This window comes from Vigna unguiculata, chromosome 8 (assembly GCF_037176805.1).
Source record: "Vigna unguiculata cultivar grain cowpea cultivar isolate G323 ecotype 2 chromosome 8, ASM3717680v1, whole genome shotgun sequence".
Classification (NCBI taxonomy): Eukaryota; Viridiplantae; Streptophyta; class Magnoliopsida; order Fabales; family Fabaceae; genus Vigna; species Vigna unguiculata.
Genome location: NC_140799.1, coordinates 341,536 through 357,623, shown reverse-complemented (window position 1 = coordinate 357,623; position 16,088 = coordinate 341,536). Strand labels below are relative to the sequence as shown.

Here is a 16,088-nt window from a genome sequence, read left to right as displayed (position 1 = left end):
ATGCTTGCAAATGGTATTATTTTGAAAATTCCTGGGCAGCCATAGCTAGCAACAAACAACCATTAATGGATCAAAACTGTCCTCATCCCATATTCAATGGCAAGTGGTGAAAAAGTGCATTTTTGGAGGGTAAAGTTGCTTACTTAAATACACACGATAAATATTATTCGATTGGTTTTAAAGGAACATAAGAAAAATTACGGTGAGAATATGATGCATGCATTGCAAGTTGCAAACTATCGAATGATGTTTGATAAAAGTAGATCTAATGCATAGAACACGGAAAAATATCTACCTGCAACTGTGGATGTTACTTTATTTTCATGGATTCTAATTCAATTGGTGAAGAAAAATTAAGTGAAGAACATGTTACTTCCAAGATTCATCTGGCTATCATAAGGTAGAAGAAAGGAAGATGAATAGAGATGAAATGAAAAAGTGTCTAATAAGCAATAATTAGCATTGGAGAAAGCATTGTGAAAGAGAAACTTCAAAGGAACCTCAGTGTTGACTGCAGAGAGATGATAGAGTAATACCAATATCTGGGAGTTAGGTTGGGACCTTAAATTCTAAAGCTTGACACGACGCTGACTCACACCGCATAACATAAAGTTCATAAATATTATTAAATTACTTTCGTGTATATATATAGCAGATTTAACATGATTAGTGTAGAGGTTAAAAATATTGTATATAATTATTTCTAATTAGATAAATAAATTACTTCTAATTACAGTGTTCATAATGAAATCAAGATCGATCATGCTAATATATTATCATCTTGTACTTTGCTATTTTAATCCATTATTGGACTTCTTTTTTCAAAATAGATGCAACATTAGAACTTTTCTCAAAAGTACTATCCTAATGCATGTTGGCCTTTGACTTTTTAAAAAGTTATTTTGAGCTATATTATTCATAGAACAACTCATAATTTATATATATACGTAAAAAAATGCAAACATTTTATATAATATTTTTATGTCCAATCTATCTTTATGCATCGAAAAATTTAGTATATCACATACTCTACTATATACCCTTTCAAATGCAAATGAATCAATTCAATGACAAACACTTCTACAGGAAAAAAAAAAGTACAAGGAAGAATAGACAAGTCAGGTGAGATTTGGTGAAGTTAACGGGCCATCCAGCAGAAAGAAGATAATGTGATACAATTGCAATTTTTGTACATATATTATTATTATTATTATTATTATTATTATTATTTTAATTAAATAATTAGTCTAAAATAATAATGTGGCATATTTGATAAATTTATTGATTTTAAAAGAGTTATCTTAAAGATAATATCTAACATAATTTCTGATAATATTCAAATTTTATATCAATAATTAATGTATAAATATATTAAATGTTATTAAATTAAATTGGGTTAAATATGTTTTTGATCCCTTAACTTTCAGTGAATTTTGGAATTAGTCTATTCCGAAACTTTGGACCAATTTATTCCTTCATCTTTCAAAATACGTGGATTTAGTCATTTTAATCAAATTTTGTTATATTTATTTGACATTTCAATCGCGTTTCATAATTGTATTTAACTTAACATTAAAGCAAAAATGTGTCAAACAATATAAAAAAACAATATAAACAACTCAAACACAATCCTCAAATGATTAAATAAACCTAACAAAATTTGATTAAAAAATACTAAATACACGTATTTCAAAATATGAATAACTAAATTGGTCTAAAGATTTGAAATTGACTAATTTTAAAATTCATTGAAAGTTATGACACTAAAAACATATTTAACCAAATTTAATTTAATTTACTACTTTTTTAATATGTTGAAATTTACTTTAGAAACCAAAAGAATTTGTGGAGATCAAATCTAACTTCTTTTTGTAAATTCTAATTATAATATGACTCACGAAAATACGTCTTTTGGTGAATTGGAATGGAAATGGTTGAGGTAAACTATTAATAAATTTGATAAGTGATGTCATATAAAGTTAAAGAAAAATAGAAAAATAAGATAATATATAAAATAGTAGGTAAGTGAAGGATTATAATTATTTTTTTTTCTAATTTAAATCCAAAGAAAGAAAAATGAGAATGAGATGCGTGGTGTACACTATTGTAATCTTATCCTTTTACATTTTTTGCTCTGTGTGGGGCCATTGAATATAGAGAGAATAACACTAAACATATTTATGTTTGTTGGTCTATGATCACAGTACCATAAATTATAATTCATTACCTTTGTGACCACTTTTGCTTTAGAATTAAATGAACTTGTTTTAACGTATTTGATTTTAAGATATTCAATAATCATCGAGATAAATACACATTTTTAATCTTTAATTTGGAGTTATATTTAAATAAGATTTTAAAATATATTTTTATAAAAAAATATTTTTTAAAGCCTCTTTTAGAAGACTTTTATGAATACAATTTTGTAACTTGGATTTTAAAATAAAAAAGTTATATTTTGAAAGGTTTTAGTAAATTTACAACAATTTGAAGATTCCGAGCATGTAAACAAAAAGATCATCATAAATACTATATATTTCTATGGTAATATGTTTATTTACATATTATCCTATCATATTAAAAAAATTAATAATTTTTGTTGCCAATTTTTATCTTGGCAAAAACAGAAATTATTGTTAAATAATAATATTATCATACAAAACTAATGTTGTGAACCGAAAATTTTAAAAATTACTAAAAAAATATATAGAGATAAATAAAAGCAAAGCCATGTACAATTGTTATAAAGCAAGAAGACAAAAGAAACATATATTTAAAGAGTCTCGTTATCTTTTTCATTCAAATTGATATAATTTATAAAAACACTTCCTCAATGATTTATGAAGAACGAATTTTACTAAGTCATAACTTTTTTATAAAGACAAATATAAAAAAAAAAATACAGAAAATTGAATTTGTCTTATGCAATTAAAGGTAATATTTTTGTTAACTCCTCTATTGCATAGTATCTATTTTTACATAAATATCTAATGATTCTTTTTAATACTCTAACCTTGTTCAAAAATTCATTTTTTTAGTGTTTCTCTTCTATTTTGTCTTATTTTCACTTATTATTTTTTCACATATTAATAGTTGTTATTGAAACTTTTGATAAACGAAAATGTTTAAAAATATAGTAAATTATAATAATTTCATTAGCAGTGATAAGATGAGTATGAGAAATGTGATAAAAAGTAGTGAGTTAAAGTGTATATTTCATCGTTGTAAACCATTGGGGACTTGATCATGCTAACTCACACTTAAAAAAACTCTTTTTATTATTTAACTATGACAATGGCCTAAAAAATAATAGTAGAAAGTAAGAGTCTAGAAAAACATGATAAAAATAATTACTTTAAAACATTATAAATTTGATGAGAGGAACACTATTATTATATTTTACTAATATATTTAGATGAAATTGTTTTGTATATACAAATTAAAAGTTACACGTAATACAAAAAAAAAATCAATAAGCAAAAATAATTCATTGAAATTTGTATAATTAAAAATATTATATTATTGTTTCTAAATTTTTAAAATCTCAATTAAAATATAAAAAAAATTCTTTTAATGTCATAAAAGACCTAAAATAGTTAAAGTAAAAATGTTCTTATAAACGAAACTTGAATATTCTATTATTAAAATCTTGAGTTTATAAATAGAAAAAAGTAATTATTTAAGTCTTATTTTATAAAGACTAACATTTTTTTTTAAGATTCTCGTATATTTATTCACATTTTAGAATATTATAGTCCATCTTAAAGAATATATGGTAGAGTGTAATAATCTTATCAGGTCATGATCTTACTAATATTGTGGAAATATATTGTGAATTGTTGATTTGATATTTGTGTAATGTTAACATAATTATTTTCAAGGAGAAAACAATATGTTAAAACATTTTATAGATCGTATATTGAATGAGGATTTCGAAAAGAAATTATCTTTAACTTTACTAATATCAAAATACTGCATAGAAAAATATATTAGTTGATAAGAGTCAATTAAGGTTTTTGTAACCTAATTTGCAGTATAACAAAAATTGTCTTATAAGTCACAAAAAAATAATTTTACTAATATTTGAATTATATAGAAAAATATATTAGTTGATAAAAGTAAGTGAAAGTTCTTGTAACCAGACTTGGACTATAAAAAAATAATTTTATCTTTTAAGTCACAAGAAATCTAATTTATGTGTGAGTAAAAGTAGTATGATAAATGTAAAATTTTTAAGTCTAACTTAACGAATAAGTTTTTTATAAATAAATATTTTTTTTCTTATTAAATAATATTAATCAAATGATGGATGTGATTTTAAAAACGTGTGATTATAAGAATTGTGAATTAATAAATATATTATACTTTTAAAAAGAAACTTCCTCTTTATATATTTTTTTTATTGTTTTAAATTGTGAAAATATTATGTTAGACAAGTGTAAAACATGCTTCAAGTGAAGATGGTCAACTTGAGGAAAGATTATAGAAACTTTTTTATCTGTAACATAGTAGTATAATCATATGTATATATTTATATTTTAAAATGTGTAATTATAAGAATTGTGACTTAATAAATATATTATACTTTTAAAAGAAACTTCCTCTTTATATATATATATATATATATATATATATATATATATATATATATTTTATTATTTTAACTTGTGATAATATTATGTTAGACAAGTATAAAATATGCTTCAAGTGAAGATGGAGAAAGATCATAGAAACTTTTTTATTTGTAACATATTAGTATAATCATATGTATATATTTATATTTTAAAATGTGTGATTATAAGAATCGTGACTTAATAAATATATTATACTTTTAAAAGAAACTTTCTCTTTATATTTTTTTTATTGTTTTAACTTGTGATAATATTATGTCAGACAAGTGTAAAACATATTTTAAGTGAAGATGATCAACCTGAGGAAAGATTATAAAAACTTTTTTATTTGTAACATATTAGTATAATCATATGTATATATTTATATTTTAAATTCTTCATAAAAAAGTTATATTTTATGAAATATTTTAAAAAATATATGTAATTAAATATATGCATAATGGAATGAACAATACTCATGTAAAAGTTATATGGGAAATTACAACGCAACCATCCTTTTCATAAAGAAAAAACCTTTAAAATTCTGTTTAAATTCCATCAGAATACATCGTACAACATGTCAAATAGGTATAGTATAGAATATAAATTTCGAGTCTGGTTTATGTATCTAAGTAAAAATGAACTCTCATAACATTTTTTATTTAATTATCATCACCAACGAAATGGAAATTACATTTATATTTCTTCAGAGAACTAGGGATGCGTAACTAACCCATATCCAAAACTAATATTATATTAATCAAATTGAGTTACTTGTTGAGGGTTACGAAAGAGACAAGTTATTAAAGGTAACAAAAAAAATAGTTATTTATGATTTAAAACAACACTACCAATGCTAATGTGTAAAGTAAGAAGAAAAAATGGTGAGGCTTTTATGAGAGCTTTCCTTGTCACATACGAAACAGTATACGATTTGAGGAAAAGTTTAAAACCCCACAGATCGCAACTTCATCATCAATCAAAAACCCTTTTCTTCTCCTCTCTCCCGTTACCGTTACAATCACCGTTAACGGTGTCTTCTCCACCCAAAGCTCAACAAGCTGGACATGCTCGACTCCGTTCTGCTGGCGCTGTTCTTGCCATGCCTTGGCATGACCGCCGTTTTCATCGTTTACATGTGTCTTCTATGGTACGCCACCACTCACCACACCGATCCCCCGCTACCGGCGAAGCCCGTCTCCGACGGCGGCCTCTCGCCGTCGCAGCTCCAGAAGCTTCCCTCGATCACCGGGAAAGACCTTCTCACGGGCTCCGAATGCGCCGTCTGTCTCGACGACATCGCCAGCGACCAACCCGCTCGACTGGTTCCCGGTTGCAACCACGCCTTCCACGTGGAATGCGCTGACACCTGGCTCTCCAAGCACCCTCTCTGCCCTCTCTGCAGAGCCAAACTCGACCCCACCGCGCTTTTCTCTTCCGAAGAAAATCCTTGCTGAGAGACAGAGCGAGTCTAAGCCTAAGCCTAAGCCTAAATCATGGTGTTTTTGTTTCCTTAATTAGATTCAAACTCTTCGCCACTGTACAGTTTCTCATCTCTCATCTCGCATTGTTGGATGGTAGATCCTTTTGGCTTTGTTTCTGAACACGCGAGTAGTGTGTTCCATGCAGCACCGGAGTGAGCCTTTCTTTCTTCTTCTTCTTCTCTCTCTTTAATTATTACCAGTAATTTGGGGATGGGTGAAATGTGTTTGTTTGCTTCTTCTCAGAAGCATTCTCTGGAACCTTTTTTCGTAGATGAAAAGATGAATTTTCAATTTTTTATTGAGTGAGAGAGAAGAGTATGGGTTCTTGCTAGAAGCAATTGATTGAATCATGCAAGGGATGATGCTTTCCTTTTCTTGTGGGGTTGAATAATCTTTTCAGTGGTTTTTCCCAACACACAGTGACATAGAAAATTGAGTTATACACATATAGAGAAAGAGCACAAAGGGAAAGTGTTTTTTTTTTTTTTTCTTTTTCCTTAGAGAAATAAAATGAATAATTGTATAATTTTTAAACATTATTATTATTTATTGAGTATAACCTTATATTGTAACGAAAAGAATTAATGAACAGAAGCATTAATATCTGAAAATGGCGGTTTGTGGAGAGATTTTTTGTTTTGTGTTGATTAACAAACATTGGTCTTTCACGCATATTGAGACAGGTGGTGGTAATGAATGAATAGAACAACATTATTTTGTTGTCCTACTTATAATTAGAATGAAGCCATACCTTGAATGACATGACACATAAAAAATAATAACATAAACAAACAAATGAATATAAAATGTGGTTGGGACATTCTTATCTCAATCAACCCAGTGTCCCCTCTGGTCTTAAAGGAAACAACAACTCCCATGCCACCTTAACCCTTAATCACTGCTTTTTCACAATTAATTTAAAACAAAAATAAACACCTTTTCTATTTTATTTTTATCATCCAAATCAATTCAACGCATACTTTTTCTTTTTTTGGTTAATTTTATATAAAATTTTATTTCTCACAGAATCTCTGATCAGTACCCTAACTCTTTAATTCAAATTAGACATCCATTTTTAAACTTGATTTGTAAGATAAGATGAGTAAGAGGGTATGCATGTATATATAAATTAAAAGATTATCGCCTAATTACATTTATAATCAAAAAGGTGATTTTTTTTTTAATGTAAAACAACTCTGTAATGAACCCTCATAATTTTTTTATCTTATCTACGATAAACTGACATTAAAAAAGCAATGCGATGAATGATATTAAACAATAATTGTGATGGTATGATTATCGATGAGAAGGTTTGGCAACAAATCCACTAATCAGTGACCCCTACCCTACACTGGAATGAGATAATGAATTTTCTGCTATGTGGTCCTCACAAATAGCATTTGGTTGATCACAAGTGGGGAAGGGAGGGAAAAAGAAAGAGATTTAAAAAAAATAAAAGAAAATTGTTTAGAGTGAAAGAGAAATGTATTAAAATTCTTCCTCGTTTGTTTTTGTTTCTCTTTCAAAAGTGGAGTGAATTAAATTAAATAATATTTGGTTAGTGATTTTATTTAATCATCTTAAGTTGCTAAATATCTTTCCTTTTTGTTAAAAAGTTGGTAGTTAATGTATAAGGAAGGATAAAGATGAGAAGTTGATGAGATCCAGCTATGAGCACACAAAACCAAATACAAACCGAGAAAGAGACAAATTTGAACTCAAAGTGCTTGCTTTCTTCTTTCTTCTTCCTCTTTCAAAATAATTACTATAGTTAATATTGACTTTAGATTGTTTACTGATTTTTTTATACTGTTATCTGCTTAACATTAAAAGTATATTGTATTAGTATTTTAAATATTTTTTTAATATATTTAAAAATGTCAAAATTAATGATAAACAGTGTATTATGAAGGTATAGTGGAGGAACAATACAAAAAAGACCTAAGAGAGAATTCAAATTCATTAATCTTCATATCCCTCCTTTTGTTTTAAAAAAAAAAAAAAGTAAAGACAAAAAATATGGTTTTTAGTTGGACATATAACTAGGCTCAACATTTTTTTGCAACATTGTTGTTCAAATTGTTTACAATGTTATAAACATAATTTAGGTTACGAAAACTTGTAAAAAAGTAATGAAATTATTAAACCTTTTCTAACTTATTAGTTCTTACAAAATTTTAACAATATAAAGTTGAAGATATAATATTTCGCAATTATAAAAAGATATTAAGTCAATATATATAAAAAAAAATAAAGACAAATACTGTTTTCTTTTGCCAACGTTTTTATAGTCATTCATGGATAACTCATCACGTCATCACTGTTTATATGCTTGGGTAAGATTTAATAAAATTGATTTTGAAGTGAAATAATCTATTTTAAAAGTAAGTTATAGTAATATTTTTATCAAATGAAAAAAAAAAAGATTCAATTCAAAGTTGATTCTAAATTATAATTATTTCTTCAGTGTGGAACATGTGAATTATCTGTCTAAATATACGTTAATTAATATTCCAATATAATTTTATTTGATATAATAACATGAGCTCAATTACCTATAATGTTTTTATACAGTACAGAGTCTATCAAAACTTATTTTAACTTAAAAAAAATTAATTTCTTAGGATCGAATATATTAACTTTTCAATTATATAATTAAAATAATAACAAAACTCCATTACTATAATAATAGCAAATTACATGTGTTATTTTGAATATTTTATATTGGCTGTGAAACTGTTGCTACTACTATAGAAAGTTGGAATAATTAATGTTTCTACGTTGTTAATAATTGATACAGAAAAGCAATACATTTTATGTCACCTAGAACAAGAATTAATGTAAAATAAAAATAAAAGAAAATATTATATTATGAATTTGGAAGAACTTCTACTGCATCAATTATGACTTGACATTGACGTGGAAAGATACACTATCTATAGTAGTAGCAACAGTTTCACAGATATAAAAGATATTTCCATTATTATGACATTGCTACCACATTTCATTTCATAACAAGCCTTTCCTTTTTTATACAATAAGCACAACGAGAAATATATTTTTCTTGGATTATATACATATGGGAGAAATTAAATTATATTAATATAATTTTTATCAAATATTAAAAGGATTGGTGTCTTTTAATTGGATCATATTTGTTTAAAAATTTACTGTGACATTACAAAATTTTCAAAGATATATATACATAAATTTATTTAATATAATTTTTAGATGTTTCGTTTATATGTATGTATAATTTGATATTATGTATATTTTGTAAAATATAAAGAAATATAATTTGTATTACCACCTTGTTCATTTTTTAATTTTAATAAAGTTTAAATTACAATAAAATGATTTTTGTTTTTTTGTTTTTATATAAAGTAAGGTTTGACGATAGAAAGAGCAAGGGAGAAAGTTGTATTGTATCGTGCAGAGCTATGCAACAAGATTCTAACTATTCCCGACAACTTCACAACATGTTACTTTTATCAAAATGCGATGCTACTTGTTTCCAATAAAAAAAAATTCACTTTTGCATTTAACACATTTTTATTTTAAAGTATCCATTACCTTTATTTTTTATATTCTCATCATTTTTCTTAATATTTGTGGGAGAGATATAATCAAATTATAATTTTTATTTATTTTTTAATTAATGTGAAATCTCTACCACATTCTCATACTCTTGTATAATTAAGATGACCTAGTTACGAAAGTTGAGAGTTTTGTAACCAATTACAAAGTTGATGATAGTTTAATTAAAGAAATGTAAAATGGTTTACTAGCAACAGATGAGAATCTGTGGAGGGATGAGTGGGTTTAGAAGTGTGATTCCTATTTATGGGCCCATGCACCCAACTTTTTATCTTCTTCCAAATCCTAATTGAGTTTTGATGTGATTATGCTTTATATCACTCCCTTTTCCAGGATTAGGGTCAAATATTTTTCTTAAGCTTATATGAAGGATAATCTTAAGGAAATCCTTTCAATAAATCAACATAAATAGGACAATAATGTCTTGGTTATTGAATTTATTATGAAGGTTTATTAGCATGAAAAACAACAAACACATTTGTAATCTATAACAATATATAAAGGGAATTTATCTTTTTGTGTCCACTTTTCAAAATACCGATTTTACCCTTTAAATATAACAATTTATTAAATTTTAAAAAATTGAGCGTTACTTCTACAAACTTTTTATAAAATCAGATGTCTCTGCTTCTTCTCTTCTTCTTTATTTATCAATGATTATTCTTTTATCTGTTCTGATATATTTCACTTTATTTTTAATAAATATAATTTTAAAATATATATTAACTTAATAACATTATAATATTATCACCTACTAATATAATATCCCGCATTTTAAAAAATACATACACACAGGTGCGATAGCGCCTGTGTTCTGCTAGTTATAGTTAATGTCGGAGTTGTTGTGCTTCTAATTTATTTAAAGGTTTGGGCACATTGATATTGATAAATTAAATAGAGGGATTATAAAAAAATTTGAAAGCATATATTTTTATATGTATATTATATGAATTTTTCTACTTGTAAATAGTTTAATGAAATTTTGTATGTACTTTATATGCCATTTATTGATGTGAGGTGATGCCAAAGACATAGATGTTAAAGTTTCACTCAAGGAAAAGAACAATTATTTGTTGACAAAAGAAATAGACGTTAGTGATGGTAGGTATATGAAACGTGATGTTTTATTCCATGTTAAAACACATCACTCGTATGATGATAGTTTAGAGTTTTATTTTACACATTTAGTCTCTAAGAATAAATTTGTTAAAAGAGTATTAATTTGGATGTGTAGATAATTATAATAAATATTTGAAAAATTGAAATAATATCAGAGTTTAGAGTTTGAATAGATTTGAAGAATTTTTTTTAGTAAGAGAAAAAAATATGAAGAATGATTATTTTCCGTTCTCCATTTTGCAGTCAAACAAAAGACATAATAGCCTGTTAGTAACATAACTAGTGCAAAGAAAAGGGAAAAAGAAAAGGATAATGTCTAATAGGATGTTTCCAAAATGAAACAGAATCTAATTACTCTCATATTTGAACTTATGATCAATGACCACAAAATCTTGCATCCATGGACTGCTTCTCCTTCCTATATATATATATATATATATATATATATATATATATATATATATATATATATATATATATATATATATATATATATATATATATATATATATAAAGATTTAAAAGAACCTAAAGATAGTTTAATGGATCAAAGTTTTAATTAACCATCATAGGTTTGTTCTAAGAAATATTAATGTCAAATTCCTCACTGTACAGGTTGCTTGATCTTCAACATCAGTCCAAGACAGAAGTTTGATGCAATCATGCAAGAGTGATAATTTTAGTAACTAACAACTGGAAAATGCAGATTAATCGTTCGTTGACCTTCTCTAACCCACAAGTACCCTATAGATTACAACACAATCGAGTATAATCACATTCAACTTTCAAATGCAACAATCAGTAGGGCGAAGTAAAGCCAGGGCATCATACACAAGAAGCTAAATTTTGGGGTGAATAAGGGGTGACTACCATTGAGAGAGTGAAAGCTTGTTGGAGTTACGAAGAGAAAAATCATAGTTTGTGTTGATCCCATAAGAGTGCTTTACACAGTTCTCATCGATTCATAAATAATACATACACTAACCTTCTGTAAGCTAAACAAAAACAAACTCGGAAAATTGCTTGGCCCAAAAACCAAAATGCCAAATCTTGTTTATTATATGTTCTACAGTTGACATCCTGGTCCAGATTCAATGAAAATTTCATCGCATATTACCCTCTCGCAGGACATCAATCATATTATACAATCTCTTCTCATCCTTTGCTTCAATCTGCATACATGAAGTAACCCAATAAAGGATCGTATACAGAGAATGATTGAGCAAGAACAACTTTTGGTAGTTAAAATTGTTTTAACAGATGAAGGGCATTCTCAATCATAGGTTAAGATGGATAGTCAGAAAAGATGGTTAAATCATATGGAAATATAGTACCTTCTTAGCAAGAAACAATACAGCATCCACAGTGCCTTCTGCATATATTGATCTACCACAAACATTATGTTGGAATTCAAAAGAAACCCTGCAACAATGTTTTAAAGAAACATAATATAAGAAGAATAAGTAGTTAGTGACAAGTCGAAATATGTCAAAACATATAATAAAAGAAAATGAAAATATTAATCCATACGTGTCATCCGGTGATGTCAAATGATACATATGAAATGCATGACCGGACAAATGCTCCTCTGGGACTCCAACCATTTCAAGTTGTTGCCTGGGATCCCTGATCAATTTTATCTAAAGATAATTCACAAAAGGAAAGAGGAAAACAAAATCCAATAAGAATTTGTAGTTCTTATAAGGGTTAAATATGTTTTTGGTCCCTCAAGTTTCAGCGAAATTTGGAATTAGTCCCTCATCAAAACTTTTGACCAATTTAGTCCTTCATCTTTCAAAATGCGTGAATTTAGTCCTTTTAACCAAATTTTGTTAAGTTTATCTGACGTTTCAAACGCATTTCATGATAGTATTTAAGTTAACATTGAAGCAAAAATGTGTCAAACAATGTAAATAATTTAAATACTATCATGAAATAACTTGAAACGTCAGATAAACTTAACAAAATTTGGTTAAAAGGACTAAATTCACGCATTTTGAAAGATGAAGGACTAAATTGGTCAAAAGTTTTGATGAGGGACTAAATCCAAATTTCGCTGAAACTTGAGGGACTAAAAACATATTTAACCCTTCTTATAATATGAAGACCACAACAGGCAACTTGTTGGAAATATAAAGTCACGCACGCTAGTCTAATCTTAACTGAGAGTTCACGTAATAAGACAACTTAGAAATGGAAATTCACTTACAAGTAGCAAATGATTAGAAACTAGAAAAAATTCCCAGTGAACTACACCGGTAATACCAAGATACATGTTAGTCTGCTAAACTCAAACCACACATAGACGCACACAGTTCAACCAGAAAGGAGTTTAGCTAAAGTAAAGAGTATACATGGCTATACAGGGACGAACCATGCAATTTCATCTAACACACCTGATCCATATCAAAAGACACCCCCAGTTTGTTGAAGCAAGAAATTACAGCCTTCGCAGTTCCAGATGCATCAACTTTGCTTGCTTGATGGGACTCCAGTACCTACAACTTTGACGATTGCATCAGATTTTAATATTACATCAAATAGAAGATTTAAAAGAGAAGCGTCATTAAAATTAAACGGTTTCTAAAACTAAACGAGAATTTTACTTAAGAATCACTAATCCTAACATTTTTTTATTCAAAATAAAACAATATGCCTTGAGAAATTCCTGTCACAAACTAGTAGCAATGTAGAATGTGATATACCAACTTTTGTTCAGAGATAAATCTGTTTGAATTCTTTTGTATCGTCAATACATATGATTGTAAGTACAGCTTTACTGTAACTCTCTTTCCAATTGTAGACAGCAGCACATTACTCTCTAGAACAAGGATTACCAGTCCTACTAATTAGCAATTTAAGCACCTAATTTAGTTGCAGCGCAGTCATTTCAAGTTTCAATCATTTTAAAAACATTGCTGTTTTATTTGTACAATATGACTATTTGGACCTCTTTTGGTGACTTGTGATTTAGTTTCACTCGAAACAGAATAGAAAGACACACGTGGAGGAAAAAGATGAGTGCCCCCTCCCCCCAAAAAACACAAAATAATAATATTTTTGTACTTCCGCGTTAGGCTGAACAGAGACAATTCAAACATGGTGAACTAAGGTATCTAAGTGTTCCGAACCAAACTTTTCCAAACCCCAAAATGACAATGCAAGAGTTACCTGTAAGGAATACCCTGAGAAGGCTCCAGGAAATTGCTCTGCCATAATTTCCATAGCTGCAAGAAAAGCAACAACCTAAAGGGAAAAAATATATTAACATAAGGATGACAAAATACAGGACTGTTAAAGACATGGAAGTTTGATCAAGGTTCTCTCCTTATAATACGTATATACACACACACCTGCTTTCCCATTTGCGGGGATATCACAGCATAATTCTTTGAGTCTTCAACAGACTTATGCAACAAGACCCGATCTCCACCAGTGGTTCCCATCACGAAGGGCACCCCAACCTTACAGTATAGCTCAGCATTGCCTGCATAAGAGAATGAATTCAAAAATAGCTCCAATACTATTACAATCTTCGTAAAACATTCCCAATCATAGATCATAAAATAAAAAAGATCAATTTTGTCTATATCATTAAAATCAGGTCACGTGTCTGGAATTTAGATCCATAACGTGCAATGGTCACCGAGCTGCTTGTGTATATATATTTTGAGCTCTCAAGTGTGGATTTGTGCACCCTAAAATAGGTTTCATTTTAAGATAAATAAGAAAAACAATGAAAGATATGTGAATTTGAAACATCAATGTTTTCTTTGCTGATAGTAAGATTTCATAAATTACTTCATAAATACTACAACAGCAATGCCTTGTTTCACCCAAAGAAGTCAGTTACAGGAATCTCAAGACACGATTCAGCTCAGTAAAGACAGTATCTTCAGAGATAAAGGGACGTAGGAAAGTAAAGGAGAAATAGTAGAAGGGTATACCACACAACTTTTTAAATTAATTCCATTTTTTCTCTCTCCCACAAACAATCCACATTAATTCTATCCTCACTCCTTCATTTCACTTCAATTATAAATATGCTTCAAGATACATTACATACCATTAACCGCATTAGGTACCGTGTAGTCCACAACAATCAAATTTGGATATCTTTCAAGGGCAGATACAAGAGCACTCTCCCTGTCAGAAGGACCATGCACTAAAAAATCCTTTCCACCTATCTCAAAAGTCTGTCCAGACTCCTCTTCATTCCCAAATGACACAGGAACAACATACAGTCCAGCAGCTTCCGCTGCATTAATCACGGCCTTTCCCATTTTTCCAGTACAGGCATTAACCTAAACAAAATTTAGTTAAATGCACGTAAGCTAATTGCACTATGTTTTGCAACTAACCCCAGTTCAAATAAACTTATCCACATCCAATTACAAAAGTCCTCATAGTGAATTACCATTATTGGAATACCCGTGTTTTGGGACGAAGATGGTGCAGACTTTACGAGAGAAGTTTCAACGGGCGTGGCTGACATTGACACAACAGCGAAAGAACGCGATCTTCTCTTCTGCGAAACGGAGACACTTGTTCTTGCACTTATGCCATTGGCGACGAATGCAAGAGGATTTTGGTGTCTCTGGAACACGTTGGGTGTAGTTTTCATAAAAGATGTTGCCATTGAAGACGAAGAGTGAGGATCTGAGCTCAATTTGGGGTTCTAGGGTACCTTCGAACGAAAGAGGAAAGAGGAAAGAGGTGCAAAAGCTGGGAAGGAGAATGTGGGAGGTGCAGCGTGGGAAGGAGAAGGTGTTAGCCTAGTCAAATGTATTTGAATTTAATTTAATTTAATTTCATTTCATGATTTAACTATATGTTACATTTTCATTTTGATTAAAAAATTATTCTTTCTTCCATTTTTATGCAGAAAAAAGATATTTTTCATTAAATAAAAATAATTTTATTATTTGATAAAAATACACAGTTATATCATCTCATAACCAAAAACAATTGTGGACTAAATCTAAAAATAACCACATATAAACTGAAAACAACATATGTAGAATTTAAGATTATTTCAGTTTTAAGTAACTAAACTACTTTCTTAAATTCATTTTCAATTTCTTTTAGAATTATCTAAGTAACATAAAAATGTTTAAAATTATTTATAAAAATAAACTACTTCAAAAAAATTCTCCATCATCCAAATAGTATTAAGTTGTCTAACATTAATAGGTTAGCATAAAAAAAAAAAAAAACTCTGTTGATTAACAACGTCAAGAACACGAACAGGGGAATTAACACCTCCAGGCATCAAATA

General features: G+C 28.4%; 1 protein-coding gene and 1 pseudogene across 1 annotated transcript; one reads left to right on the top strand and one right to left on the bottom strand.

The window, feature by feature from the left end:
- Positions 1-5,472: 5,472 nt before the first annotated feature.
- On the top strand, positions 5,473-6,628 carry LOC114193683 (E3 ubiquitin-protein ligase ATL23 pseudogene; annotated as a pseudogene).
- A 5,079-nt stretch (positions 6,629-11,707) lies between these two features.
- Positions 11,708-15,712, bottom strand: LOC114194321 (4-hydroxy-tetrahydrodipicolinate reductase 2, chloroplastic-like). The gene is made up of 8 exons (XM_028084461.2): positions 15,228-15,712; positions 14,877-15,114; positions 14,164-14,297; positions 13,982-14,056; positions 13,207-13,308; positions 12,341-12,450; positions 12,145-12,232; positions 11,708-11,982 (listed from the first exon to the last, which is right to left on the bottom strand). Exons 1-8 carry the CDS (start codon positions 15,447-15,449, stop codon positions 11,914-11,916), a joined length of 1,038 nt encoding a protein of 345 aa, XP_027940262.1. The 5' UTR covers positions 15,450-15,712; the 3' UTR covers positions 11,708-11,913.
- Between the last annotated feature and the right edge of the window lie 376 nt (positions 15,713-16,088).